We start from the raw sequence: 27,381 nt of genomic DNA, 5'->3' as shown, positions 1-27,381 counted from the left end.
CCTGAAGCCCCTACCTCCCTCAGAAAATGGTGTCCCATTGAGACAGCCGAATTTCAATAAGCAGCTTCCAAACCTCGAGGTCTTTCCACGTCTCAGACTTTCTGACCATCCCTTTCTTTGCTCCCTGAGATTGGGGCAGTGAAATAGTTCATTGCCATCAAGAGATGCTCTCATGAGTTCCCTCTGCTTCCCCTCCCCCTCAGGCTTCGTAGAGCTTAAGGCACCGAGTGGGGGGCAGAAGAAAAGGCATATGGTGCGAGCTGATGGTGTGAAACTATGTGAATGTGACTTCGTACGTAGGACGGGATGAAGTTGTGTGTTTTCTTAATCTCATATTTCGTGCAGGGCTGGGCTGAGGATGTGGCAGGCATGGCGTATGCCCTACGTTCACTGCCAGAGGGGGCTCCCTGCCTGCCACAGGTGAGAGCCAGCTCTGGGGTGCCTGTCCCAATGGGGGAAGGGGGGAGGGAACCTGGGGGGAGGGCTGGGGACTCGCTCCACCTTTGCTGGTCCCCAGGAGGACTCTGCCACAGAATCCAGAACCTCGTGTTATGAATTTAATTTTCTTAGATCATACATGAAATTGCAACAGCTCAGACCCTCGTACTGGTTGACTGTTATGGTGCACACTCTTCCCTGGAGCACTGTACCAGAGAGTAAAGCGTGTGTGCAAGTGCCTGGAAAATCTGAGCCTGCCTGCATCCCGGTAAATGAGCCCGGATGCGCTCTCAGCCTGGTACTGCAGGTCCATTTCCGCAGGAAGCGTGAGGTGTGTTCTCCCAAGGCCAGCAACCGCCAGCCCCAAACCAAACTGCTTGCTTTCTAAAGCAGACATCGAGTGATGGCCCTGCGTATAATACATTTCAAATTTTAAAAACTTTTCACTCTTGATTTCCAAAGTCATATTTATCTCCTCGCCCCGCCCACATTATGACTCATTTCCTCTGAACTCCTCAGCCAACAACTTACCGACAGTACTTTTGGCAACTCATCACTGTCCCCGCCCCCCGAAATATAAGTCTCTTTTTAAAAAAAATCACCAAGATTCTACCTTTTATCGTTTTCTACTTTTTCCAGGATTTTTAAAAAAAATTCCTTTTAATGTAAGTAACCAGTTCTTCCCGTCCCAAACCTCCGTATCTTAAAGTATCAACTATAATCATCACACAAATGGCTTTCCAATGCGTGGACCAAGAATGCTGGCATCGGAGAAGTGAAATGCGCTTAACCGATCAACCCTGAAACCTTTATCCTGTGTTGAAGGCAGAAATAAAGTTAAAATGTTTAAATACACGTCTAACCCACTGAACCCATCCGACAACGAGGTCTTGATAACTCAAGCGTCTTGGCTCCCGCGGACAGACGTCTGACAGCCCGCCCGTGCGGTTCGCTCGTTGCGTGTTCCCGCATCAGCTGCTAAGGTGTTGGCCTTCCCTCTCTTTGCAGTGGTCAGTATATATCCGAGCTGCTGTCCGGAAAGAGAAAGGCCTGCCCATCCTTGTGGAGCTGCTCCGTATAGATAATGACCGCGTGGTGTGTGCCGTGGCCACGGCTCTCCGGAACATGGCCTTGGACGTCAGGAATAAGGAGCTCATCGGTACGTTCTCCCCCCGCTCCCCGCGTCTCCACGTTTAAATGAAAGTATTTCCTGTGGTTGAATCCGCCTGCAGAGCAGGGAGGCACCTGCAGAATCAGTGCACGTGTGAGAGCCTTGTTTTCCTAGTTCGTCTAGCGTGAATCCAAGGCGCTGACTCATCTGTTAGAATTTAGAGGGAAATGCGATGTTTGTTGACATTTCTAATCCTTGCAAATTAAAAACGAGCACGGTGCTCAGCACTGGGCACCGTTGTCCTGATCCTCTAGGTCCCCGTCAGGCAGCTTGTTTGTTTTCCACGTTGCGAACGGGATATGTGCCACTTTCCTTCCCCTCTCTGTTTTAAAATTTACTTTGGATTAGACAATCCTGGATCCTTAATCCTATTTCTTAAAGAATCATCTCCCTTTGGTTTGATACTCAAGAAACAGGGAAGATCTTTTATGGATAAAGTATTAAAGAGATCGTGCATTGTCTGTTTATGGAACAGATGTTTGTCTATGACCTACTTCGTTCCAGGCCTGTTCTGGGCCCAGAGATGACACCAGTGAGCAGAGCAGACAGGGAGCCTTGCCCTCGTGGAGTTTACACTCTGGAGAGGGGAGATGTACAACCAGCAAAATACACACGTGGATCCCCTGGTGTGTTGGAAACGTTCTGTGGGGGAAATGAGCTGGTTAGGCAGCCTGTATTTGGGGAGGCTGTGATTTTTTTCCCATTGAGGTGAAATTCACATAACATAAAATTAACCATTTTTAAATACACTGTTTTGGTGGCATTTAGTATTTTTGTAATGTTGCACAGCCATCACCCATGTCAAGTTCCAGAACATTTCCGTCACCCTAAGGAAAGCCCTGTAGTCACCCACATTGCCCCCTCCCCCAGCGCCCAGCAGCCACCAGTCTGCTTTTGGTTCCATGGACTTTCCTATTCTGGACATTTCATACAAGTGGAATCATATACTGTGTGAACCGTTTTGTCTGGCTTCCTTCACTTAGCATAAGGTGTTACGATTTTAAGTCAGAAGTGAAGGTCGCGATGGGAATTGTTGGGAGGGTAGCATTTGAGCAAACACTTGGAGGAGGTGCGAATGGGCCATGTGGCTGTTTGGGGGGGAAGAACGTCTAAGCGGAAGGAGCACCTTTTGCAGGTAGCACCCCCACCCCCCACCTCCAAAGGGGACCTGGGAACAAGCCAGTGGCATCACATGCCCGGTGCAGAGTGAATGGTGGGAGCCCGGGTCAGAGAAGCCTTCTGGTTCCTTCCTCTGTAGCGGGGAAGATGCCCACCCAAGCCAAGGTTGATTGATGCCTGGAGAACTGATGAACCACAGGGACCTGCCCTGCCCCGGGAGAGGCACAGGCCTCGCCACAGACCAGTGTCCTACTGGGACGGAAGAGACGCTTCCAGTAGGGTGGCTGGTCAGTGCGCACGGAGGCTGGCAAGCTTGACTGCAGGTAACGGACGTCAGTGAGGTCAGGCAGCAGGAGCTGGACCCCGCTTCAGTGGTTCAGGCTCTGCAGCCTCTGGGGGGTCTGCAGAAGGCAGGGACGAGTGGGCAAAGAGGCAGGTTCCGTTCCTGGGGCAGTCGGAATCTCAGGCGTGGGGCCAGATTTCACGCGTCGATAGCGGTCAATTCCTGAGCGTGGCTACGAAGCCGTGAGGTCTGGGGCGCAGCCGCTCTTCCTCCTGCCATCTCACAGCGCCCATCCTGTCCTTCTGTAAAAACCAAAGCATTTGCAGGTCTCCAAGCCATTTATTTATTCACAGGGACCAGATTTCAAACCTGTGTCTAATAAATGCAGTTATTTGTGTGCATTTAATGATCCTCGCAGTACGTCAGGAGGCATGAAATAAACTCACAGTTTTACATTTATACTTAGTTTGAATTTAATTTAAATGTTGTTAGTGGATTTTTGTATATTTAAACTAGGCCATTAGCCCTCTCCCTGTCCGCTTTCCTTTTCCTTGCAGAGTTGACTCAGACAGCAGGGCGCTGGGGCTTCCCATAAAATCCTATGGCTTCACGATAAATGGAGGAAAAATCAATAGCTAATCAGGCTGCTGCCTGGGCACAAGCTGCTAGGTGTTGTGCGTGTGTGTGTTTTATTTCTCTTGGTGGATTAAAATATAACAAAATAGGGAACTATTGATTGCTTTTCTGGCTTCCAGGCATCTCTTCTTTCTGGGAAGCCTGTTATCTTGTGCTCCCTCCAGGACAGGAGCATTTGGAGCCCATGCCAGATGAAGCCTTTACTGTCAGATGTCACCAGGCAGGAAACGGAGCCAGCCGTTTAAAAATAGGAGTGAAAATATCCACGTCATGGGCTTTACAGAATCAATAACTTTTTTCTTGAATGAGAAAAGCAGAATTGAACAAAACCACACTCGCCTATTCTATCCAGGAGGAAGGAAATGTGACCTTTGCTCACTCTTTTGCTTTAAATATTGTATCAAAGTAGTGATGTTTATAGGAAGATGCTCTCCAGAACTTTGTATATTGAAAAGAAGGCTGCAATGACTTTGAATTAAGAAAAAAAAAATTAAACTTGGACTTTTCTCTTTGGTTAACTCTCAGTCAAAGCTTTGGTGACCTCATATGGTTTCCTGGTGTTAATGATCGTCTGTATTCTGGAAACTCTTCTGTAGATATCTCTTGTGATTCCCACATCTCTGCATCTGACCGTCTGTCCAGCATCCCCACTGGACGTCCAGCAGGCATCTCCGGACCTGAGTTCCTTATCTTCTCCTCCAAACCCTGTCCTTCCGCAGTCTTCCCCACGGCGACTTGTGTTTGCGGTGGTCCGGGGTAAGCACCTCGTCGTTCCCGCAGTTCTTCACCCTCCTATCCAAACCGTCAACGAATCTGGTCTTCCTTCTACATTTTCCCAGAACCTGACACTTCTCATCTTCGTTGCCTTGTCCCCCAAAACCCCATCATCTCTCACGTGGGTTATGACCATAGCCCTTTCCTAGACTCCCTGCTTCTAACCTCACCCCGTGTCGTCTCCTCTCAATGCAGCAGCCAGAGTTGTCCTGTTGAAACCTTAGTCACAGCACATCTCTTCTCACTCCTCAGTGTAAAATTAAGTCTTTGCATAGCAGACACGGTGCTATACGATCCAGCTCTCCATTCCCTCTCCAACCTTACCTCCTTTCTCACCAGCATTAAGTTTTCTGTGGCCACTGGTTCACTGCGGTTCCTTTATGACGTGAGCCGCAATCCTGCCCCAGGGCCTTTGAATGTGCCACTCCCTCTGCCTGGAATCCTCTTCCTCCAGATGCCCAGATGGTCAGTTCTCCCCTACCTTCCGGTCTTTACTCAAGTGTTACTTTCTCAGTTCAACCTTTTCTGGTGACATTCTTAAAATTCTACCTCCTTTCCTGCTTCATTGTTCTCCATAGCACTAATCACCCTCTGATACATAACGTATCACTTATTTATCTCGTTTCTGGTCCATCTCCACGCACTGGAATGCCAACCCATTAAGGGCAGGAAGTTCCGTCTCGTGTGTTTATTGATGTAGGTCACGTACCTGGAACGACCTCTGATCCCCACCGGGGACTCAATGCTGAATGAATAGCTGAATTAATTTTTTTCTAGCCTGGCCCTCATCTTATAATGAACTCCAAATCAGCAAAACAGTAAGTAAGCCAATTAAACACTAAAGAGGAGGACTTTGTTTTAAAAAAGAAAATCGTGAGAAAAACCCAGTTCACTTTCCTACTACAGTTTGCTAGCTGCATGCAGACACGCAGAATTTCAGAAGAAATCCAGTTGTTTCCCTTGCTGGTCCGGGGTCCAGTTTATAATACAGCTCTTCTTAGATCATTCTTTTAGTTAGGGGTGGTGGGAGGGGCAGCTGCCCCAACTGTGATTAAGGGATGGTTCATCCTTGGACAACATTGTAAAGGAAAAGTCCAAGTAAGCTGTTGAACAGCAATTACTTGACCCCATCTGCTCTAATGAAGATCAGACAGTAGCACTGAGAGAAACGCCATGGACTCTGCCTCTCTTTGTCCTCCCACCTGGGCTGCTCTGTGTTTGTCTCTGCGTTCAGGTGGTAAGTGCCCCACAGGTGGATCTCCGTGTCCTTCTAGGCGACCTGGTGCAGTGGTCCAGATTCACGCGCATCCATACATTTCTTTGCAACCTTCCCAAAATGTTAATTATCCTTCTGAGTAAAGTGTTATTTCATCATTCAGAAAGGTTTTCTTTTTTTTTTTTTAATGGTAGTAATTAGCTTCAGAGAAAAGAACAAACAATATTGTATTGCTCTAATAAGTTTACCAAAATGCCATCCATTTCAGCCCTTGACAGCTCCTGATGAAGATGGCAGGTATTTATTTTGCCAAATTCCCATCCTCTCTGCCAACAAACAAACAAAAGTCTAAGAAAATAAACAACTTAAAGCACATAGACACACTGGGCAGGAGGGACCCTGGGTGGTGTCACCAAACTGTCTCTTATCTCTCGCCACTCTTCTTGATGAATTCTTCAGCCAGACCGGGTTTTGCACCAAGGTCCCCACTCACAAACCTTTGCCCAGGCTGTCTCCCTCTCTGGCAGGCTCTTCCATCTCTGCACCCACTGACCTCCCACCCATCATTCAGAGCCCAGCTCAGAGTGGTCCTCCTGATGAAGGCTGCTCCTTGAACTCAGGAGGAGGGTAGTATCTACTTGATAAGAAATCTTTTCATGCATCTTAGATTCCCATTGTGTGATGTTATTCTTGCGTTGTCTTTCACTTTTATGTGTGCATGTATTGCATCTTCCCTCAGTGAGATAACAGGCAGGAATCAGGTACCCTGTTTACTTTTATGTCCTGCAGTGCCTAGCAGTACATATGTGCTGAACTGTTCTCTGATGGGTGAGTAACACGGGTTATTTATGCTGGAGAACAGATCTAGGAGAGGTCTGGGGAGTCCTGCACAGGGAGAAGGGAGTAGAGGGGGTGTCTGTTTCAGCCTCTTTCCATAGCATCCAGGGAAGACAGGAAGAAAAGATAGCTTAGATGCTGCCAGAAATCCAGGACTCCAGTTAATCTCATTCTGCTGCTACTTTGGAAGAGGTTTGGGATTGGGTTGGAAATGGTTATGTGTTCTGTATGTGCCCCGATATTTGCCAAGGGTGGGCAGAGCCACTGTACTCCTGCAGGAGGTTTTTGGCAGAGCTCACAGAGCACCCTCCCTTCGCTTTCCCGGGTGGCGGCTGCTCACCACACTTTCTGGCAGGAGAGCCAGGTCTGGGATGCTGGAAGCACCCTCCCAGCTGCCCTACTCCCCAACCTAAACTGAAATGAAGGACCTTCCACTGCTCCATGAACCTGGCCCTTCCCCTGCTCATCTCAGTCCTTTAGCCACATCCTCTCTACCACGCGTGAACCTCTTCCGGCGCTCTGTGATCTTCTGGAGGTGGGGTCACCGTATTTGGAATGATCTGCAAGGATCGTTGACTGGTGCCTTGTACATTCGTAGGATATGACCCATTCTTGGCATCGGGCTGGCCTTCTTTACAGCTGAGCTTCTTTTCTACCCAAGCAACACCCTCTCAACCCGCTCCAGCCTCAAAAGGAGCACCAGACAGAACCCGACTCTTTCTGGCACCCGAAAGTGCTGTGTCCCAGGGAAGTCTGCTGGCTCCCAAGCACAGCTGTCCCCCAGGAGAGACGGAAGAGGAGGGAGCCCCAGATCTCCAGGTGCACCTGGCAGTGCACGTCTCGTACCTTCCCACACTCATGAAGTCACGAACAAAAGAAGGGTAGTTTTTTTTTGCCCAGGAGTTAATTATTATTTAAGCAGGAAATCCGATGCTATTTCTCTCCCCTCTCACAGTTTTCAGATCATCACTTTCATTCATTCTTGGGAGAAGGGGTGGACAGGGAGGGCATTCCCTTCCTAGCTTTTTCTCTTGCCACGATCTGTTTTAAATATTCAGATGAAAGACTTTATCTGGCCTTTCGTCTTTAAATGACTCTTTATAGACAGTGGTTGCCAGTTGTATTTAAAGAATGACATAAAAATGTTCTGTCTTTAAGTGAAAATAAGGGCAGAATAAAGAAAAAGGTGATGTTGTTGGAATGACAGGCACCCCTCCCCCCCCCAACCCTGTGCCAGAACTTTACTTGGTGAGAAATGTGTTTTCCTTTGGAGAACTGGAGGGGGAAAGGCTACTCTCCTGACTGTTCTCTTTTATTTAGTGACCTCACAGCTGAATTTCTGAGCTGTGTATCCATGGACTTCTAGATTTGGCAACACCAATCATACAAACTTTGGGATACGTTCTACCCAATTCTCTGTGAGACTGTGTTCTCTGGGGGAACATACAGATACCTAAGCCTGTGTCTCCATTTCCAGGAAGCCGTATTCCAAATGTTCAGCAGGAGAGCAATCCTCAAAGTTTGCCTAAATTCTTTGGTGTAGGAATGAAGTGCATCCTGGCCATCATCCCCTCTGTCTTCGGAATCACTTTGCACTCGGTGTCTCCTAGCAAAACTGGAGACCAGAGGGTTCTAAAAACATATGATGCCTCCATCAGGCTGTGTTATTTTCTCATCTCTTGCCGGTGGCTTACATGTGGCAAAATCCCCTGGGATGTGGGTACCCCATTCTGAAGGGCAGACATCTCATAAGCCACTCATCACACAGCACCGTGGGCATCTTCTGTATCTATGTTCTTGACCCTGGGGAATCCCAGCTGTGCCCAGACTGGAGGTCCTGGAAACCTCAGTGCAACCTGGGGAGGCCACCTTGGTATTTTTATTTCTGGGAATGTGTAAGGCTCACTTTTTAAAGTAAGTTTGAGAACACTTTAGAGACATACCTTCTTGGCGTTTCAAAATATGTTTCTTCAAGACCTTGGCAGCTGTTGTTTTAATTAAAACACATGCAATTTCAATTAGTATTTTTAAAAGAAGCCTGGTTTCCCAGACAAGGTGATTTATTGGCGCAGTCTTTGCTGGCTTGCTTTAATAACTTGATTTCACAAGCCGAATTCTAGGCAGCCGGAAAGCTGGGTGCTTTGGCCAGAACTCGGTGTCTTCGGATTAGGTCCCTGCTTTAGAGCCCTCGTCTCCCAGACCCGAGAGCCTCCCTTCCCAGCGGAGACGTGGGTTCTTCGTTAATTAACTTCAGACACCTGTGGAGGAATGTTGGCAGCTGGGTCTGGCAGATAAGAATTCCTTGGAAGGGGAAGTTGTAAATAAGTTGAAGAGCCGATAATTATTTTCTTAAACGAGACTTAACGATTTGCCCCTTGGAAATCCTCCATGTGCGGAAAAGGCAAAACTGACTAGGAAATTTCCAGTTGACTCGGATTTGAGGACCTCTGCTTAAAGACCTCAGAGAAAAGAGAGGAAGAGAAAACACCTAACTTTACTTGGTCTATTCAGGTATGTCTTTGATGCCTGCTCCAACAGTTTCAGAAGAAGAGCTTTAGAGAAGAGAAGACATAAGAAATGAAAGGGCTCTCTCAGATACCCCAGATCTTGAGAATCTAAAATAGAAAAGAGGTAATGGAAAAGGAACTGAAAATAATATGTATGTACACACACACACACACACACACACACACACACACACACGTATGTATATGTATAACTGAATTGCTTTGCTGTATACCTGAAACTAACACTGTAGGTCAACTACACTTCAATAAAAAATCAGAATTAAAAAAAGAAAGACTTGGAGTATCAAAAAAAAAATAGAGAAGAGGATTTTAGCAGGATAATGCTTTTTAAATTGTATTCATTTTACATGTTAACTGTAATGTTCTCCGCTTGCCAAAGGTGGGGTGGGGGGTAGTTTTAATCATGTGGGAATAAATTGTTATCTTTGCTTTCTAAAAGTACAAATAATGGATTAGAAAATAGCTTAAAAGTTTAAAAATGAATACTCTTTTAGCCACTCTGCCTCTTGTTTGATTGCATTTATTTATTTATTTTCTTTTTTTATTGAGGGGTAGTCAGTTTACAATGTTGTGTGAATTTCTGATGTACAGCACAATGCTTCAGTCATACATGAACATACATACATTCATTTTCATATTCTTTTTCACCATAAGCTACTACAAGATATTGAATATCTTTCCCTGTGCTATACAGTATGAACTTGTGTATCTATTTTATATATACCTGTCAGTATCTGCAAATCTCAAACTGTCTGTTTCTCCTTTCCCACCCCCCTATCCCTGGCAGCCACAAGTCTGTATTCTATGTCTGTGAGTCTGTTTCTGTTTTATATATAAGTTCATTTGTCCTTTTATTTTTTAGATTCTACATATGAGTGATCTCCTACGGTGTTTTTCTTTCTCCTTCTGGCTTAACTTCACTTAGAATGATGTTCTCCAGGGCCATCCATGTTGCTGCAAATGGCATTATTTTATTCTTTTTTATGGCTGAGTAGTATTCCATTGTATAAATATACCACAACTTCTTTATCCAGTCATCTGTCCATGGATATTTAGGTTGTTTCCATGTCTTGGCTGTGGTAAATAGTGCTGCTATAAACATTGGGGTGCAGGTGTCTTTTTGAATTAGAGTTCCCTCTGGACATATGCCCAGGAGTGGGATTGCTGGGTCATAGGGGAGGTCTATTTCTAGTCTTTTGAGGAATCCCCGTACTGTTTTCCACAATGGCTGCACCAAACTACATTCCCACCAACAGTTAGGAGGGTTCCCTTTTCTCCACAGCCTCTCCAGCATTTGTCATTTGTGCAGTTTTGAATGACGGCCATTCTGACTGGTGTGAGGTGATACCTCATTGTAGTTTTGACTTGCATTTCTCTGATAGTTAGTGATATTGAGCATTTTTTCATATGCCTATTGGTCACTCATATGTCTTCATTGGAGAATTGCTTGATTGCATTTATTATGCTGGATTTTGAGGGAATGCAGAGCAGGGAAGAACTGGGGGTTCACAGCAAGCCCCAGAAGAGCTGGGGACCTGGAGGTACAGCCCCACTAGCAGGCGCCTTGCCTGCAGCCAGGAGCTTGGGTGCCAGTCTGTGAGATGACACAAGTAAGATCCCTTGAGAAGCAGCAAGCTGCTTCTTGAGATGCTCTGAGAAGAAAAAAGCTCATCTGTCCATCCTTCCAGACTGGGATCAAAGAGGAGAGGTGAAGCAAAGAACCAAGCAGTTCCCAGCAGCCTCTCATCAAAATGTCCTACAAGTTCTTTGGAGACGCTTAGCTGAAATTCAGAGATTTCTTCTCTTAATAATGAAGAAAATTCTTGAAAATGTACTGCCTGTGAGAAAAACCTGTTTTTTCCAAATTTAAAATGAAATTTCCCTATTCAGTTTTGTGTATTATATCTTTGAATGATGTCAGGTCAAATAATGGCCTTGGAGTAGAATGATAAAAAGACGAGTGACTTGTTTCTTAAGGTGCCTCATCCTGCTTGTTTAATGTAGACCACTGGACTGGAGCTCCTACAGACCAGGCTGGTGCGGGCATATGGTAATGTGCAACGTGTTGCTTTTAATTAAGTCACTCATATTCCAGCATCAATAGTAGAGGGTATTCAGTGTGCAAGACAGATCAAACGATAAGAAATTCCCATGGTCCTCACTTGCAGACCTGAATCGTTTAATTTACTCATCAGAAAGGAAAGTCACAGCTATGAAATGGAAAATAGTGTTAAACTTTTGAAGTGACTATTAACTCCACAGACTAATAATGCCCAGTGTCTGTGTGAGAGGCAGATCTATTTCAAGTGACCTCATTACTTTTTTTGTGGGGGTGGGGGGCTTGCTAATCTACTTTTTTCATTGAAGTATAACTGGTTTACAATATTGTGTTCGTTTCAGGTGTATAGCAAAGTGATTCCGTTATATATATTTTTTCAGATTCTTTTCCATTATAGGTTATTACAAGATAATGAATATAGTCCTCTGTGCTATACAGTAGGACCTGTTTTTTTAATCTACTTTATATACAGTCGTGTGTGTCTGATAATCCCATATTCCTAATTTATCCCTCCCCCATCTTCCCCTTTGCTAAATGTAAGTTTGTTTTCTATGTCTTGTGAGTCTGTTTCTGTTTTGTAAATAAGTCTATTGGTATCATTTTTTAGATTCCACACACAAGTGATATCATATAATCGTTGTCTTTCTCTGATTGACTTCACTTAGTTTGATAATCTGTAGGTGCATCCATGTTGCTGCAAATGACATTATTTCATTCTTTCTTATGGCTGAGTAGTGGTGTGTGTACATATGTTCCGTGTCTTGGCTATTTTAAGTAGTGCTGCTGTGAACATTGGGGTGCATGTGTCTTTTCAAATTAGAGTTTTCATCTTTTCTGGATATATGCCCAGGAGTGGGATTGCTGGATCATAAGTCTTTTTTTAGTTTTTTAAGGAACCTCCATACTGTTCTCCATGGTGGCTGCACCAAATTACATTCCCACCAACAGTGTAGAAGGGTCCCCTTTTCTCCATATCCTCTCCAGCATTAATTATTTATAGACTTTGTGATGGTGGCCATTCTGACCAGTGTGAGGGGACACCTCATTGTAGTTTTGCTTTGCATTTCTCTAATAATTAGTGATGTGGAACATCTTTTCATGTGTTTGGCCATCTGTATAGCTTCTTTGGAGAAATGTCTATTTAGTGACCTTATTTCTCTTAAAATGTTAGAATAGAGGGTGTGAGAGACGACCCACAGGCTTCTCTCACAAGTAAATAGTTATGGAGTGCCACCGTGTCCCAGGTCCACAGGGGACACCGCAGAGAACAGGCCTCAGTTCACTTCCTTAGACCAGTGTTCCCCACACAGTGTACCACAAATGGGTCACACGTGTGCTGAAACTCTGATGCCCTCAGCCCTCGGGAAGGCTTGGGGAGCAAACACCTGGATCTGTAGCCCCCAGGACACATTACAGGTACTAGGATTTCCTATATATGCCATGAAACAATTTAGAACTTCTGCCCAAGACAGGCCTCCCACCTGCACAGCCCAGTAAGGGTCATCTGCACTCTGTCATTTTATCTGAAACTCAAAAGGTTGAACTTTCAAGTTACCCTCTCTTTCACTCCTCAAATATTAACCCAAACCCTGAGTTTTCACTTGCCCCCATTTTTCCAGTGATAGAAATGGATAGACACTTTGTTTTTTTTTTTCTTTCCTTCTTTCTTTTCTTCATCCTTAGACGGCCAATCCATCACGAAGTCTTGCTGATACTTCTTCAGGGAGTTTCTTAACTTCCTTACTCTTCATGTGTGTTTCACTTTTCAGTTTCAGCCTGAAGCGTGGTGGGTCCAGGTCCTGCTCATGGCTTCCTACCTGGTTGCTTTGTCCTTCTCACCCTTCCTGAGCTTCCACCCCAAAATCTGCCACCCTGGTCTTCGTGAAGTCCTCCAGTTGAGGAGTATGCAGTGTTTTTCATAATGTGAATGACACAAAATGAACTCTACTGCCTGATTTTTTTCTTCAATAAAACAGTTTGTATTAAGGCCCCTTCCAGAGTCTCCATGCTTCCTAGTAGGGGCAGGTGTCTCTTCTAATCTTACTGGAACTGTCCAGAAGCATCTGAAATAGTCATGTGTCTTGGTTTCTAAGATAAAACTTCCCTAGTTTTCTTTCTTCTCTTTCTTTCCCTTTGCTCTTTCTCTTCCACTCCACCTCAAGGCTCTGCCCTGGGTCAGTCTTCTGTAAAGCCCATCATATAAAGCCTGTATTTCTGACATTGTATTTTCCAGTTCTACAGTTCCATTTGGTTCTTCTTATAGTGTCCCTTTCTCTGCTGAATTTGTTCATTTTTTGTCATGCATGTTGTCCATTTCTCCACTAGATATTTAACATACATATTCACAGATAAAATCTTTGTCTGCTTATTCTAATGTCTGGATAACTTGTGAAATCTGCCTGTATTGACTATCATTTCTTCTAATTTTTGGCCACATTTTCCTACTTCTTTGCGTGTCTTGTGATTTGTTATTTATGCTAGACATTGTGTGTTAAAATATTAGAATTGACTGAAGTAGATAAGACATACCTCCAAAAAAAGACACCCCATTTCTTCTATTGGGTGGCTAAGGTGGAGGGCTGAGTCCATCTAGGACATATTTTAGCTGTCTGGGCTTCACTTAAATTCAGTTTGTACCCCTGAATTCAAATTCAAGCATGATCAGTATTCAACCTACAGTTGGGCTTGGAAGCTGAGCACCTACAGATTCCAGAGATTTCTCTGTGCATCACAGCCCAGTGATCAGTTTCTGAGTCAAAGGAGATGTTAAGATCCCTGCACAACGTACATTTTCCAGACCTTAAATCATTTTACTTTCGCTGTTTCTGTCCAGCCTCAATACTTACCAATACTCACTGTTTCTGAGTTCACAGCCGTCCTTCCTGTTGGGCTCTCTTCCCAAGTGTCCCTGCCCTTACCTTCTCCCCCCACTGCAGCCGTTCTGTCCCGCACCACCCACAGCTGCTCTCTCACCTCCTTTCCTACCCACTCCTTACCCATCCTCCAAGACAAATTCAGGTTCCACCCTTTTACAAAGCTCTTTAACTTTGTGCTCTGTTCGAACGCTTTCATATTTATCAACGTATCCCCCCAAATTTAGCACATAAGAAATACTGTATGCAAGACCCATGTGAGTGCATGATGCTTCAGATGTAATAGCGTCATCTCCTCGGCCGAGCTGACAGCTCTTTAGGAACAAGAAAAGTATCTTTCTCTGTTTTCTCTTTTTGTGCTTCTTTTGAGAGTCCTGAGAATGCCTGGCAGCGTGTGAATGTGATGACAGCCCCGGGGAGGTGTTGCACCATTCTGCTAGGTGTTCTGAGCTCCAGAGGAGCAAGGGAAGTGTCTTCATCATTTGCCACTGGAACCCCCAGAACGGGGCTGTTCTGGCATCTGGCATACTTACTAGCTTTTATTCGAATGCACAATAGGTTGAAGTCATAATATTGTGGTTTCAGCAACCAGATTCTCATTGTCATTTGTAGATTTTCCTAATCATTCAAAATTGGTTTGCAGCAATAACTTATAGCATAGCATGTTGGACAAATGAGATATACGGACCTACCCTCAACCTCCTTCCTCACCTTGAACACCACCTCCACTACGCCCCTAAAAATAGAGCTCCACACCTTATTTTTCATATGTAAACCAAAGCAGATGAGAAACATTTTTTTAGAACACGATTCTTGATTCAGTTGTATATTGGAATCGCCCAAACCCATCCCCTGAGATGCTCAATTATTAGCACTTATTTTTAAGCTCCCTGGGGGGCTGTAATATCTAGCCAAGGTTGAGAACTGCTGCCTTAGAGCTCTGTATGGCCCATCATAAACAAAAACAGCCTCCTAGTCTCCTGGAAAACTTCTGCCAATTTTGAAATTTTTTATGACTACAGTCTAAATGTGAAGTCATTATTTTCTGCGAGTATTTTTCTCTGAAATATTCCATTTCTTTGATTGCGACAGACACAGAAATTTTCTCCAGCACTCTGATTCAGACTTCCTCCTTACATTATTGTATGTGATGGGTAATGGCTTTGAAATAGCTGATTTCCATTAACACTGCCATTAATGGCATTGGTATCTACAGTCAAAACAAAGCAGGAATTCTTGCAAATATATTTATACATAGTACGAATATCAAGTGGGCATTAGCTGCCTGTTTCAGAATCATCTTTCATAACACACACTTTCATGAAGCTGTCTTGAGTCTCTTCAGTCTGGCAAAGGGTTCTGACTTTACCCTTCTGCTTAATAAAGCTCTTTATGTTTAAAGACTAATTTAATCAAGAGGATGAGTGTAAATGTTGCCAGAAAATAAATTCTTGCCTCGTGCAGAAAGGAATTCAAGAGTGAGGCACAGTAAAGTGAAAGTAAGTTTATTCCGGGAGACACACACCCCATAGACAGAGTGCGTGCGGGCTGCCTCGGGAGGCAGGAGAGAGCGCGACCATGAGACGCAGGGTTGTTAGCTTCTGTGGGCCTAGTAATTTCATATGCTGACCAGTAAGAGGATTATTCCAGCTACTTTGGGGAAGGGGTGGGGATTTCCAGGAATTGGGCCCCACCTACTTTTTGACCTTTTATGGTCAGCTAGGAACTGTCATGGCACCTGTGGGTGTGCCCTGAGGCTCTAGGTCTACTGGAAGTTGAATCTTCTGCCCTCTTGGTTCTAACCAGTTTGTCCTGTCCTCGATGGCTGTGTCATTCCTTCAGTGGTTGTGCCCTGCTGCCTTCCCTCCTGTCTCATAAAAAGCTTGTTGAAAGCATCAAATGCAAATCTAAGACTGACAGTAGAGTTCAGTGCTGGGAAGGCTACTGAGACCGTCTGAATTGTTCTGATGGAGGCAGCGTTTCCCGTTGACACGTCCTTCCCCACTCAGGGTGTCTGAGTTCCCCCGCACCTGGGAAGCCTGCCAGTGTCCAGCAGGCTTAGATGGGAGCCCTGGAGGCTCTGCTCTTCCCCCGGTACACCTTCCCACGGCTCCAGACTCAGCTGATCTTTGGAACCTGAAACTGATTCTTCAAGCAGCATCCAGATGTTCCCTCTACTACTCAGGCCCGTGGATCCTCTGAGATTGTGTCTCTGCCTGGGTGTGGGTTAAGGAAGGAAAAAAAATCCCCTCAGGGTACCAATGAGCAAGCGAAGCAGAAGAAAAATAAACAAAATATACAAGTTAATACTTCGAGACATAACCCTGCCTCACAGCCATCCTTCAACAACACCGGGCGGTACTAGCCTTACCTTTCTGAGAGCTGCTGCTCTTGAACTAAAGCCACTTATCACTTCCCAGATACACTGTTCTCGCTGCTACCGTGTACCTAGGCCTGAATGGTTTCAAAAGTGTGTTTTTGGTGTGCAGAGGTGATGCTAGGCGGGGTGTGCTTTAAGGTGCTTCTGAATCTGGAGTCCTGGACGTTTGGTGTGGAGGCTTCACCGGCTACAGCGAGATTGCCTTGAGGATCGAACGTATGACCTTTTTTTTGGCAGGATGCTAATCTACTGACCTAAGCACTGTCAGACAGTGAGAATACCCAAGGAGTAATTTTGTTGGCCTCATTGAACATTCCTCACTTGCCCTGATACTGTATATCCTAGCGTTAAGCATCACCTTAGCTGTGACACTCACCCAGAGGAGCAGTACTGGAATTGTACCCCGTTCTCACCAGTTCTCACTATTGGTCCAGACTGGGGGAGAAGAGGTAGTGAATAAAAAGAGGCAGGGTAGGTGATGAATATTGACAGAGGTATTTGTTGAGTGAAGAAGAGGGTATTGTTTCTGAAGCATCATTACAGGAGGGAATAGAGCAGCTGTTCAGCTACCTACTTCCCATTAGGCAAAGGACTAGAACTAGCTAAGCACATTTGAATTGCAAAGTACAGGGCCTCCCTGGATCAACATTTTAAACGGTAAGCATGTGCCTGTGCTGCTCAGTTGGATAGTAACGATCTATGAGCAGCAAACAATGAATGGTGAGTATTCAGTAATTAAGTACAACTTGCAACAAAGCCCATCGTAAACGGGTCAGTGACCTCAGACGCGTGAACATGATTGCATCCACGGTGATTAGGTGCAGATGGGAAAGGACGGACTGAGTCAGGTTTTGTCTTCTTCCCACGTTGACTGAAGACAGCACGTCCAGCCACGCTGCTTTTCAGTTTCCCAGCTGGCTCCCAGTGACGCAGGAAAAATGGATGTGGGGCATGAGGATGGCGTGTCCCAGATCTCGGTTGAGACCCTGGGATGTGCCCCGCCAGGTGTGGGTCCTTGGCTTCACACAGGAGCGAATTCAAGAGCGAGCCACAGTTGAGTAAAGGCAGATTTATTTAGAGATACATACTGCATAGAGTGTGGGCTGCTTCAAAAGGCAAGAGAAAGGCCATGAGGTGTGGGGGTTGGGTGCTCAGGTTGAAGTAAAAGTAGGTACACACTCCATAGACAGACTGTGGCTGTCTTCGAAGAGGAGGAAACGAGAAAGGTGGCCACGAGGCATGGTGTTGCCAGTTTTTAATGGGCTCGGTAGCTCCATGCTTACAAGTGGGAGGATTATTGCAGCTACCCTGGGGCAGGGGCTGGGATTCCCAGGAATCGGTCCACCGCCCACTCTTTGACCTTTTGTGGTTAGCCTTGGAGCTGTCATGGCACCTGTGGGCATGTTATTCACCATGTTAATATATTATAATGGGCGTATAATGAAGCTCAAGTTCTACTAGAAGTCAAATCTCCTGCTGTCTTAATCCTCAAGGCCTAGTGAGGGTTGAATCTTCTGCCATTTTGGTGTTAATTGCTGTCATTCCTTGAATGGCTGTGCCCTGCCCACTTCCCTCCTGTCTCACCGTGATCACCCCAACTGAGCTGGCTGACTGTAGGCTGGGATGGAGCGGAGGATATGGGGGTTTGAAATGAGAGTGATGCTTGGAGAGCAGTGTTGGGGAAGTGGAGGAAAACTGCCGACAGGAGACAGTACTAATGACAGTAACACCCACGGTGTGGCCCCCACTGCTTCGTCTGCAAGCCACCTGCTCCCAGGGGCTCTGGAAGGCAGCTGAGTGCTCCAGTTCAACTGGATGCGGAGTAAACAAGCAGCAACTACCTAGAATGCCGGTTAGTCTAACTAGACAAACAAATCTGCTAGTCCAGCGAGTGGATTTGAAATGGATCCAGACTCGACTCTTGACTTGATGAATTCATTACCTGCCTCTCTAAGTATTCTGCAGAACTTTTAAGAAGAATACTGCACTTCTGGTTTGCTTTGATAAGAGAAGTTTGATTTTAGATCATTGTGTTACCGCAGAAAGGGAAAAAAGGCCTCGGTTCTTATCTTGCCCAAAAAAGAAGAATTCAGACAGGAGACGAAAGAGTTGTGTAATTAAGGATTTTATTAGCAAAGCAAAAGTACAGCTTCAGGAACTGAAGGCGGGCTGATCCAAGAGAGGAAAACAGCGACCCCCACCCCCTCCCAGTCCCCGTTTCTTTTGTGTGGTTGCCTAGGGGCTGCCTGAAGCTAACTTGATAGCTGACATCATTTGAGTGGCGCGTGTAGGTCATATAACCTTTTCCTTCTTGTGCATGTCCTTGCCCACGGTGCGTATAGAAAATCGCACTGTGGTCTAAACCACGGGGCTAGTTACATTATAATAAGCGGTGGGTCAGGTCAGCTCAGGCCCGTCTCTCTACTGCCCGATAAAATAAATAAGCTACAAGGATATATTGCACAACACAGGGACGACAGCCAATATTTTATAATAACTGTGAATGGAGTATGACCTTTAAAAATTGTGACTCACTGTGTTGTGCACCTGTAGCTTATATAATATTGTACATCAACTATATCTCAATAAAAAAAGAGCAGTAATACAAGATTAGCCCCATAACTGGGCTGAATCAAGCCAGGGTCATTACTTGGAGGGGCAACAGGACATGAGAATGGTCTATTCTCTTCTCCTTGAAGTTCTGAAGTCAATTTATTCTGTTTTCCTGCTGCTCCTGGCGTTTCCTGGGTCTGATCTCCCCTCGTGCCTGGTAATCGCCTTGACAGGTTTGACCACGCAGGCTGGAGGAGGGGTCTGTTAGTTTATTGATAAATCAGTGATTGCGGATTATTAATGGAACTACTGATGCAGGGCTCTGCCACATATTTTTCCTTTTTAGAGAACTATTTAATCCCTCTCATGTTTTTTTATATCTCCAGGACTTACTCATCTTATAACTACAAGTGTGTACCTTGTGACCACCTTCATCCATTTCCCTGATGCCCCCACCTCTGGCAACCACCAATCTGTTCTCTGTATCTGAGTTTGGGTGTTGTGTGTGTGTGTGTGTGTGTGTGTGTGTGGTTTGTTGGGTTTTTTTTTTTTTTTTTTTTTTTTTTTTAGATTTCACATGTAAGTGAGATCATACAGTAATTGTCTTTCTCTGACTGATTTTACTTTTTGTAATGCCCTCAAAGTCCATCCGTATGACAGAATTTGCTTCTTTTTATGGCTGAATAATATTCTATTGTGTGTATCACATTTTCTTGATCCATTCAACCACCAACACTTAGGTTGCTCCTGTGTACTGGCTGTCATAAATAATGCTGCAGTGACCATGGAGGTGCAGGTATCTTTCTGAGACAGTGATTTTCTTCCCCTTAAATAGCCAGAAGTGGAATTGCTGGATCGTATGATAATTATCTTTTTAATTTTTAAGGAACCTCCATACTGTTTTCCATGTGGCTGTACCAGTTTACATCCCCACCGGCAGTGCACAAGGACCCCTTTTCCTCCACATCCTCCCCAACACTTGTCTTTCTGTTACTAGCCATTCTAACAGATGGGAGGGAATGTCTCATTATGGTTTTAATTTGCATTTTCCCAATGATTAGTGAAGTTGAGCATCTTTTCTTGCACTCATTGGCCATTTGGGTGTCTTCTTTGGAAAAATGTCTGTTCAGATCATTTTTAATCTGATTGTATGGATTTTTTTTTTTTTTTTAGTTGTTGTGTGAGTTCTTTATATATTTTAGATAACAACTCCTTATCAGATACATAATTTGCAAGTATTTTCCTCCATTCTGTAGGCTGCCTTTTCATTTCATTGATGGTCTCTTTTAATGCAGAGAATCACACTTTTAAATATAAACTGTTGCCAAGAATGTAGTTCCCTGTAAACTGTTACCAAGGATGTAGTTCCCTGTGGGGCATTTCAAAAATAAAACTGACACATCCTTCTTTTAAATATACCTAAAAAAATCTGAATACCATAATGTTTAATGTCCACCATCATCCTTTTAAATAATATGTAAGTGACTTCTTCATTAATGTTAAAAATGATATACAATTTCTGTTGCTTCTCGAACATGTGGCCATTCCACATTCCCCAAGAATTTCACCCTGACTGAGATGTTCTATGCTTAAACGTCTCTTATTGAATATTCTTTCTGCAAACAAAATATATACAAATTAAAGTTTATTGTTAAAATATTCCTTATATTAGGCTTTAAGTTAAAATTGTCTTACGCATTGTTGTTACTGTAGTTATTAGTAGGTATAATTGATCGAAACGTCTGTATCATACATCTTGATTAAAATTTTTAAATATAAAAAGTAAAATTATATTTGAAATGAATCCCTTAGGTGATGGGCCCTTTTATCCCAATAAATTCAAATATTCAAAAATTAAAATTACTTATAGCTTGAATGAGCAGGATTCAGTATCATTCTATTGTCATCTTTTTGTGTGTTTATAGATTTAAATACCAAGGAACATCACTTACATAGATAAGGTGAAGGGAATAAAAGATCTTTCTTCATAGCAATGCCACCTGATTATTTCAACTTCTTACATGTTTTATTTCAAATTCTCACTAGGATCCACCATCAGAAGTTATTTTTAGTTATCTGTCGGTGATGATCTGAGCAGGTTCTCCTTCAATGTTGGAGAAGGTAAAGAAGGGGAAACTTCTTTGGGAATATAAACTGCTGCCAAGGATGTGGAAAGAATGTTCAGTAAGAGGCTTTTAAGTATAGAATACATCAGTCAAGGTGCATTTCTTGGGGAATGTGGAATGGCCAAATGTTCAAGAAGCAACAGTAATTATATATCATTTCTAACATTAATGAAGAACTTACATATTATTGAAAAGGATGATGGTGGATATTAAACTATGGTGTTCAGATTTCTTAGGTATATTTGTAAGAGGGATGTGTCAGTTTTATTTTTGAATAAAATATTATTTTTGCCTCTTTGGGGAAAAAAAAAAAGATGAACTGCCCATCATTAGAGTTGTTTCCTTTTCAACCCAGACACCAACCCTGTGCAAGACCCTTGGTTTGGTCTCAGAGGACGCCTGCCACTTGGGAGCAGGGAGGGAGTGGACTAGGTTCTGTACAGCGAGACGGGGAAGCTGCGAACGTGCACACAACAGGTTTCCAGGCAGATCAGGTTTGTTGTAAGAGGACACGGGGAAGCTGAGACTCTGGAAATGGATTCCTTGAAAACCCCAAGCTCAGCATTCCCTCGGCGAATGTTCATGAAGTCCCAGGGCGCGCAGGGCCTGGTTTGGAGGCCACTGCCCCCAGAACTCCGGGGATGACCTTCCCGTTGCTCCCACGTGGCCAGGGGTTGACGTTCGTTGAATGTGCGTCTCTGATGCATTAGCTGGGTTTGCACAAGTTGTTTCCGCACGTACCATTTTCGAGCTGCAGTGCCCGGGGGAGCTTTACCAAGTAAAGAAAAGCAGCCAACTGTGTGGTAAGAAACACCAGGCAAGATTTAGGGATTACATTTGAAGCTAATTAAGACTACAGTGCGAATTTTATGCTAGATCATAATTTCTTATCTATGTGGAAAGTATCATTATGGAGACAATGAGCAGAGTATTTCAAACTTCCTGGGGACTAATTAAACATAAGGAAGTCCTGCTTTCAGAGTGGAAGTGCCACAATTCAGCTCTCATACCATAAATGTCTAATGTGATTGTTTAATACAGTTGCCAAGATCTTGTACGAAGAAATAGCTGGATATTTCAAGAGGTTAGCATAATTTTCTCCTTGTCTGTTGACTTTGAAAATGTGGAATTAATTACCTCCTCATTCATTCATTCCTTTTTTTTTTTTAATTGAAGTCTACTCAGTTACAATGTGTCAGTTTCTGGTGTACAACATACATTTATTCTTTCTTTCATGAATTTGATGAGTATTGAGTGTCCAGTGTGTGCTAATCCCAGCAGAGCATCAAAGTGTCTGCGTCTTGGAGCATATGATATAATGATGGAAACAGTTTCAACAGGAAGCAAACAATAGTCACTTTCTGATTTGGGTGTGAATAGAATCACTTAATGGATGAGAGTGTAACAACGTGGGGAGGATGTTGGGCGGGTGGTCAGAAAAGGCTTCTCCGAGGGGTTGACACCCAGTGGAATCCTGAATGGTGGACGAGAGCCAGGTGGAGAGAGAGCTTTCTGGGCAAAGGGAGCAGCAAAGCAAAACCCCTGCAGCAGGAGGCAGCTTGGCACGTGCCTGAAATGGTGAGGTCAGTGTTTTGCTGCTGGTTAATGAGGCAGGATCGGTCGGGGATGGTGATGGTGAGTGAGGGAAGACTTTAAGCCTAGACAAGGAGTCTGAAGATTCGGGCTGGGCAGAGCGTGATGGGATGCACAGTTCTTGAAGTCCCCTCTGGCTGCTAGTTGGAGATGAGACTGCAGGAAAGCAAGAAGGTCAGTGAGTGAGTGATTTCAGGAGTCTGGGAAGGAGATCCTGCTGTGCTGGCCCAGAGCTGTAGCAGAAGGGGTGGGAAAGGTATTTCTGAAGGACTTGCTGATGGATGGAGTGCAAAATGTTACAAATGGTAAAAGGACAGAGGACACAGGCTGATAGAATCAGGAGTTTGGATTTGGATTGAAAGTTTGAAATGTCTGTTACAGACAAAAGAGATCTCCTCTTTTGTAACAGAAAATGGGAGAAATGGATTTGATGCTCAGGACTAATGTATGAATTGGTGCATCATCAGTGGGAGAAAAAAAAAGATATTTAAAGTCATGGTCCAATTATTTTAACTCTCTAAATACAGAGACAGCGACAGGAAGCCTAATCTTAAAATCAGATGCCTAGCCACAGGTAGACAAGCATGTCTTGGCTCATTAACCAAAGATAGGTTTCTTACATAATCTTATTCTTTTTTTTTCTCCTTTGAATAAAGCAAACAAGAAAGACATCATGGTGTTTCTTTCGTGAGTGCTACTAAAAAGTATAAGACCACAGATGTTCCAGTAATTTTAGAATTATCTGTAGGGCTTACCGTGGAGCACTTTTAAGTTTGTTTTCTTGGTTTAAGGAAAGTGAGCAACAGCTTATTCACGCACTACGTCATTCCTGTTGATCCCGCCCAGGAGACAGTATGGCGTTGGGGTGGGGAGAGGGTCAATGAGGTGAGGTTGATGAGCAGTCTGGGTTTCCATCTTCCGGTCCAGACTCTCTTGTTGGCTATTATTTGTTTTCCTTTTAGTTCCTGAAGGCTCATTATGCTGCATAGTCACATTTTACTACTGAAAGTCTCATCTGTCAGGTAACTTGTGTGTGTGTGTAGTCATCCCTCATTATAGTGCTTCTGGGAACTGATGGATCCTGACGAACAGAACAGCATCCCTTAGTCACTCTGTCTTGTTCAGTTTTCCATGTGGCAGAAATTGTTTTTAAGGGTCTATATGTGAGATGCCAAGTTGTTTATCTGTGGGGTATAGTATAATGAAAATGTATGGAAACGCTCCTTTGCCGGTGCATTTATAAACACAGCAGGGGTAGCTACCTTCCCTTGGCACCGCTCAGACAAATGCTCTGGTAGTGAACCTGTCTCCCATTTTTCAGCAATGTGCAGGTCTTGGCAGCAGACTTTGTCAAACGTTTAGAAGTGAGGATAGCCTGCAGTGAGGGAGACGCTTCCAGGAGATATAAATCTAATTGATAGAGAACCCTTAGAGACACCTTGTATAAGCTTGCCTTATTTTGCAGGAAAAAAATATTTTATTTCCTCCTTCTTTTGCAGTCCTAAGTAAGGCTCAACAAAATTACTAGTCTGTTGGTAGATAGATATAGATAGATAGATAGATAGACAGACAGATAGATAGGGATGTAGATGTAGATATTGGAAGCAGAGACTTGCTGTGATTTTTTTTTTCTTATAAATTGAATACTTTTTCCCATTCATTTGAATTTTAGTTGGCTATGGCTGAATGATTTTCTTAATCTTATGTGTCACTGGATCTTTCTGTGCCACCAGAGTTTTCATAAGCAATGTGATTTTTGTCCCAAGCCATTTTTAGAGATTGATGTGACTCATGGGAAATGGAAAATCATGGTAGTTCTGCTTTCAAATTCCCAGCAGAACGTGTGCATTTGTTTGCTCATAACTGAGAGCCGGCTGTGTGGTACTGAGGATCCACACAACCCACCCCATGAAACCATCACTATTCTTCCTGTCGGCTTCCAGTTTCCTCTGGTTTCCTAGCTGCTCCATCAGTGAGGCTGTTTTCTGGTTTTGCTGGCATCCTGGGAAGGCTGCCCCAAACTTAGGGACATGAGTTGGAGGATGTTGGTGAAGGCATATGATCTTCCATAACGCAGGTTAAAGGATGGTCATGGTTATATAGATACACATATGTCACAACAACACAGCACAAGGCGGGGATTCCACGCACAGCGATTAAATGGAAAAGGCTCAAAGTGGAATCACCTTTGGAAATATTCACAACAGCACATGTCCTGACTTGACCCCAGGCCTCGTAAGTCTGAGTCTCTGGACTGGAGCCTGAGCATCTCTATGTCTCCAAAGCTTCATGGGAAATTCTGATACTGATCAAGGTGGAGCATCAAATACATTGTACTGTGTTAGCTCTCACTAGGCCAGCGTTTCCTCCTATGAACGCATCCTGCCCTTCTCACTCTCACTCGGCTACTTCTTACAGAACTCTAAATTATTATTTACAGAAAGTATTAGCACCTTCAGAAGACTCAAGGGCCATGAAGATTGCGCGAAGAACCCACAAATTTAAGACACATAAGCGACTTGGAGGAGAAACGTCATTATTTGGAAATAAGTCGTCTGAACTCTTTCAGGTTCTGTAACACTAAACCTGGGAATAAAACTACATTTTTCCCAGATTCATTGAAATATATTTATTCTACATCTGATCTGTCAATATTTCTTTAGCAATGAAGTTAACTCAGTCAGTGAACATTCACTGAGTAATTGCCATTTTCAAGGCATCATGCTAGGGACTGTGATTCCACGATGTCCTTTATTTAGGTTCTCAAAAGAAGATTCACTAATAGTATTGAGAAGGGGGAGACTTACTCTCAGAAAGGAAACTTGTTGCTGAAACATCGAATTTTGATTCCAGCATGTACCTAGCAAAGGCCCAATGATGGAAGACAGCCCGGCCCCAGCTCTGTGGCCCGGGGTCCCAGCTTAGGTCTCAATCCACAGGAGCTGGTGTATCTAAGAACCTGTGTGGGCTGTGACCAGGGAAGCCGACTCTTTCTGCAGCCAGGAAACCAGCTCAAAGCCAACTTGCTACTGCAGGTCGGCCTCCTCTGGCTTCAGCATCCACAGACATCCCACACTAGCCGACCGTGTCTGGCCAGGTGGCTGTGACATTCCCACTGTGGTCCCCGTCACACATCACCATTCACAATGCTCTCAAGTGTAGGCCAACAGCAGCTCAATCTCCCTAACCTCTGCCCCCCCTTAAATGTGTTTTCTTTCTCTAAAGCCAAAGGCCACTTAGTACAATACCACCAAGCCCAGCGAACCTCTGGAACAACCCAGCACTGGCTACCAGGAGCCGTGCATGTGCCGTACGTAGGAGCAACACCCAGGTCCTGGCTTCGGCTCAGACTGTTGAGGGGAAAACTTTTGCTACTAACTTAGCCTTAGTGGGCAGGGGTGGGGGGCGGGGGTGCAGGTTATTTGTTACAATAGGGTCGCAGGAGAAAAGACAGAGTTTATTCACATGCATGCGGGATACTCAGCAATCTGAGTGATTCACCGAACAGCCAAGAGTAATGGTTTGTGTACCAGCTTAATAGTGGGAAGGAGCGGGGACATGGGGCTTCTAGGGGAAACAGCTGGAAGGTAGAGCAGCTTCTGTAAAGTCTGGTTATGCAGTTGCTCCTCACAGTGCTGACGGTCCATCTCCTTGGCTGGAAGCTCCCCGGGCCAGAGGATTTATGGCATCTTCCTTCTCAGAAAGCTCTGACTTTAGTCAGATAAGAGGAGCTCAGAAAAGGCTTTTTCCGGCATCTTCTGTATCTCAGACATCTCCAGTTTAAAATACTCTTCATGCCATTCTGTTGGGTCCTTTTAAGATCCCGAGAGTATTTGTTTAGAAAGCCTTACTTTATGGCTAGAGTTCCGAGGTCCTTGACCTTCTTTTCCCAGACTTTTTGCTTTGTTCATTCCTTAATCAAGCCTATAATGTGAAAGAAATGATTTAGGTCTTGCCGGACCTCAAGCAAGCATTCACGTGGCAGGTGGAAAATCTGACTGTTCACGTTTGTTAAAGCTTCAGCCAGGCGAAGGGCTGTCAGGAAGCCACGCGTTGTCCTCAGAAGCCATGACGAAGCTCTCAGTCTGCTGTTTGCCATCAGAGAGTACGTGAAAAGTACTAAACAGAAATAAGCAGGCAATACTATAGAAGGGAAATATAAATACTCTTTGGATGCATGTAAACACAGAGCTTATCTGGAACCTCTTAGTGCGGGGCAAGCAGCTCTTCGTGAGGACATTATTATAATAAAGAAAAAAAAGTGGTCCTCCTGCAAAGACCCTGAGTCGTTGTGAAGACCCTGAAATGTGTCCACTGTGTCGCAAGCCTTCAGATTTTACCAACTTCACTCACAGCAGCGCCAGGCCAAAGGCAAGTGCTCTTTTCAAGGGGAAGAGGGAGGGAGGTGTGCTGCCTGGGGTTGGGGGTGAGGACTGGGAAGAGCGGTGAGGTTGAGGGCTGAGAGCTGAAGCACGTGGGCTGGAACCACGAGGTGCGGTTTGCCGGGAACCCCTGATGAAAGTAGTGGGAAATGTCTCTCGTGCTCCCTCCCTTGGCATCTCTGATGTTCCTTTTGGTATCTTTTCCCCTTGCTGGCCTTTTGCCTCTGGCTCAGTGACGGGTGCTGTGCACTTGGGCAGGTTACTTACCTTCTCTGTGCCTTTGATACTTCTTGTTCGACAGAATAGCGCTGACCTCATACAACAGCCTTGAAATGGAAGTGAAACCTACAGAGTACTCAGAGCCACGCTTGGAGCTCGGCGGGCCCTGAATTAATGTTCACTGATGATCATCA

The 27,381-nt window shown here is 44.5% G+C and overlaps 1 protein-coding gene across 2 annotated transcripts in view; it reads left to right on the top strand.

Annotated features, from left to right (window-relative positions):
* The window catches only part of CTNND2 (catenin delta 2), an 886,271-nt gene that overhangs the window by 779,603 nt on the left and 79,287 nt on the right, over positions 1–27,381 (top strand). Inside the window, exons 16-17 of one of the 2 annotated variants that reach the window (XM_074356299.1) lie at positions 346–420; positions 1,447–1,597. In XM_074356299.1, the coding sequence (XP_074212400.1) occupies positions 346–420; positions 1,447–1,597 (226 nt within the window). The remainder of the gene's footprint in view (positions 1–345; positions 421–1,446; positions 1,598–27,381) is intronic. The other variant, XM_074356308.1, reaches the window with a different exon arrangement.

This window comes from Camelus bactrianus, chromosome 3 (assembly GCF_048773025.1).
Source record: "Camelus bactrianus isolate YW-2024 breed Bactrian camel chromosome 3, ASM4877302v1, whole genome shotgun sequence".
NCBI classification, from domain to species: Eukaryota; Metazoa; Chordata; class Mammalia; order Artiodactyla; family Camelidae; genus Camelus; species Camelus bactrianus.
This window is presented reverse-complemented; position numbering and strand designations above follow the sequence as displayed.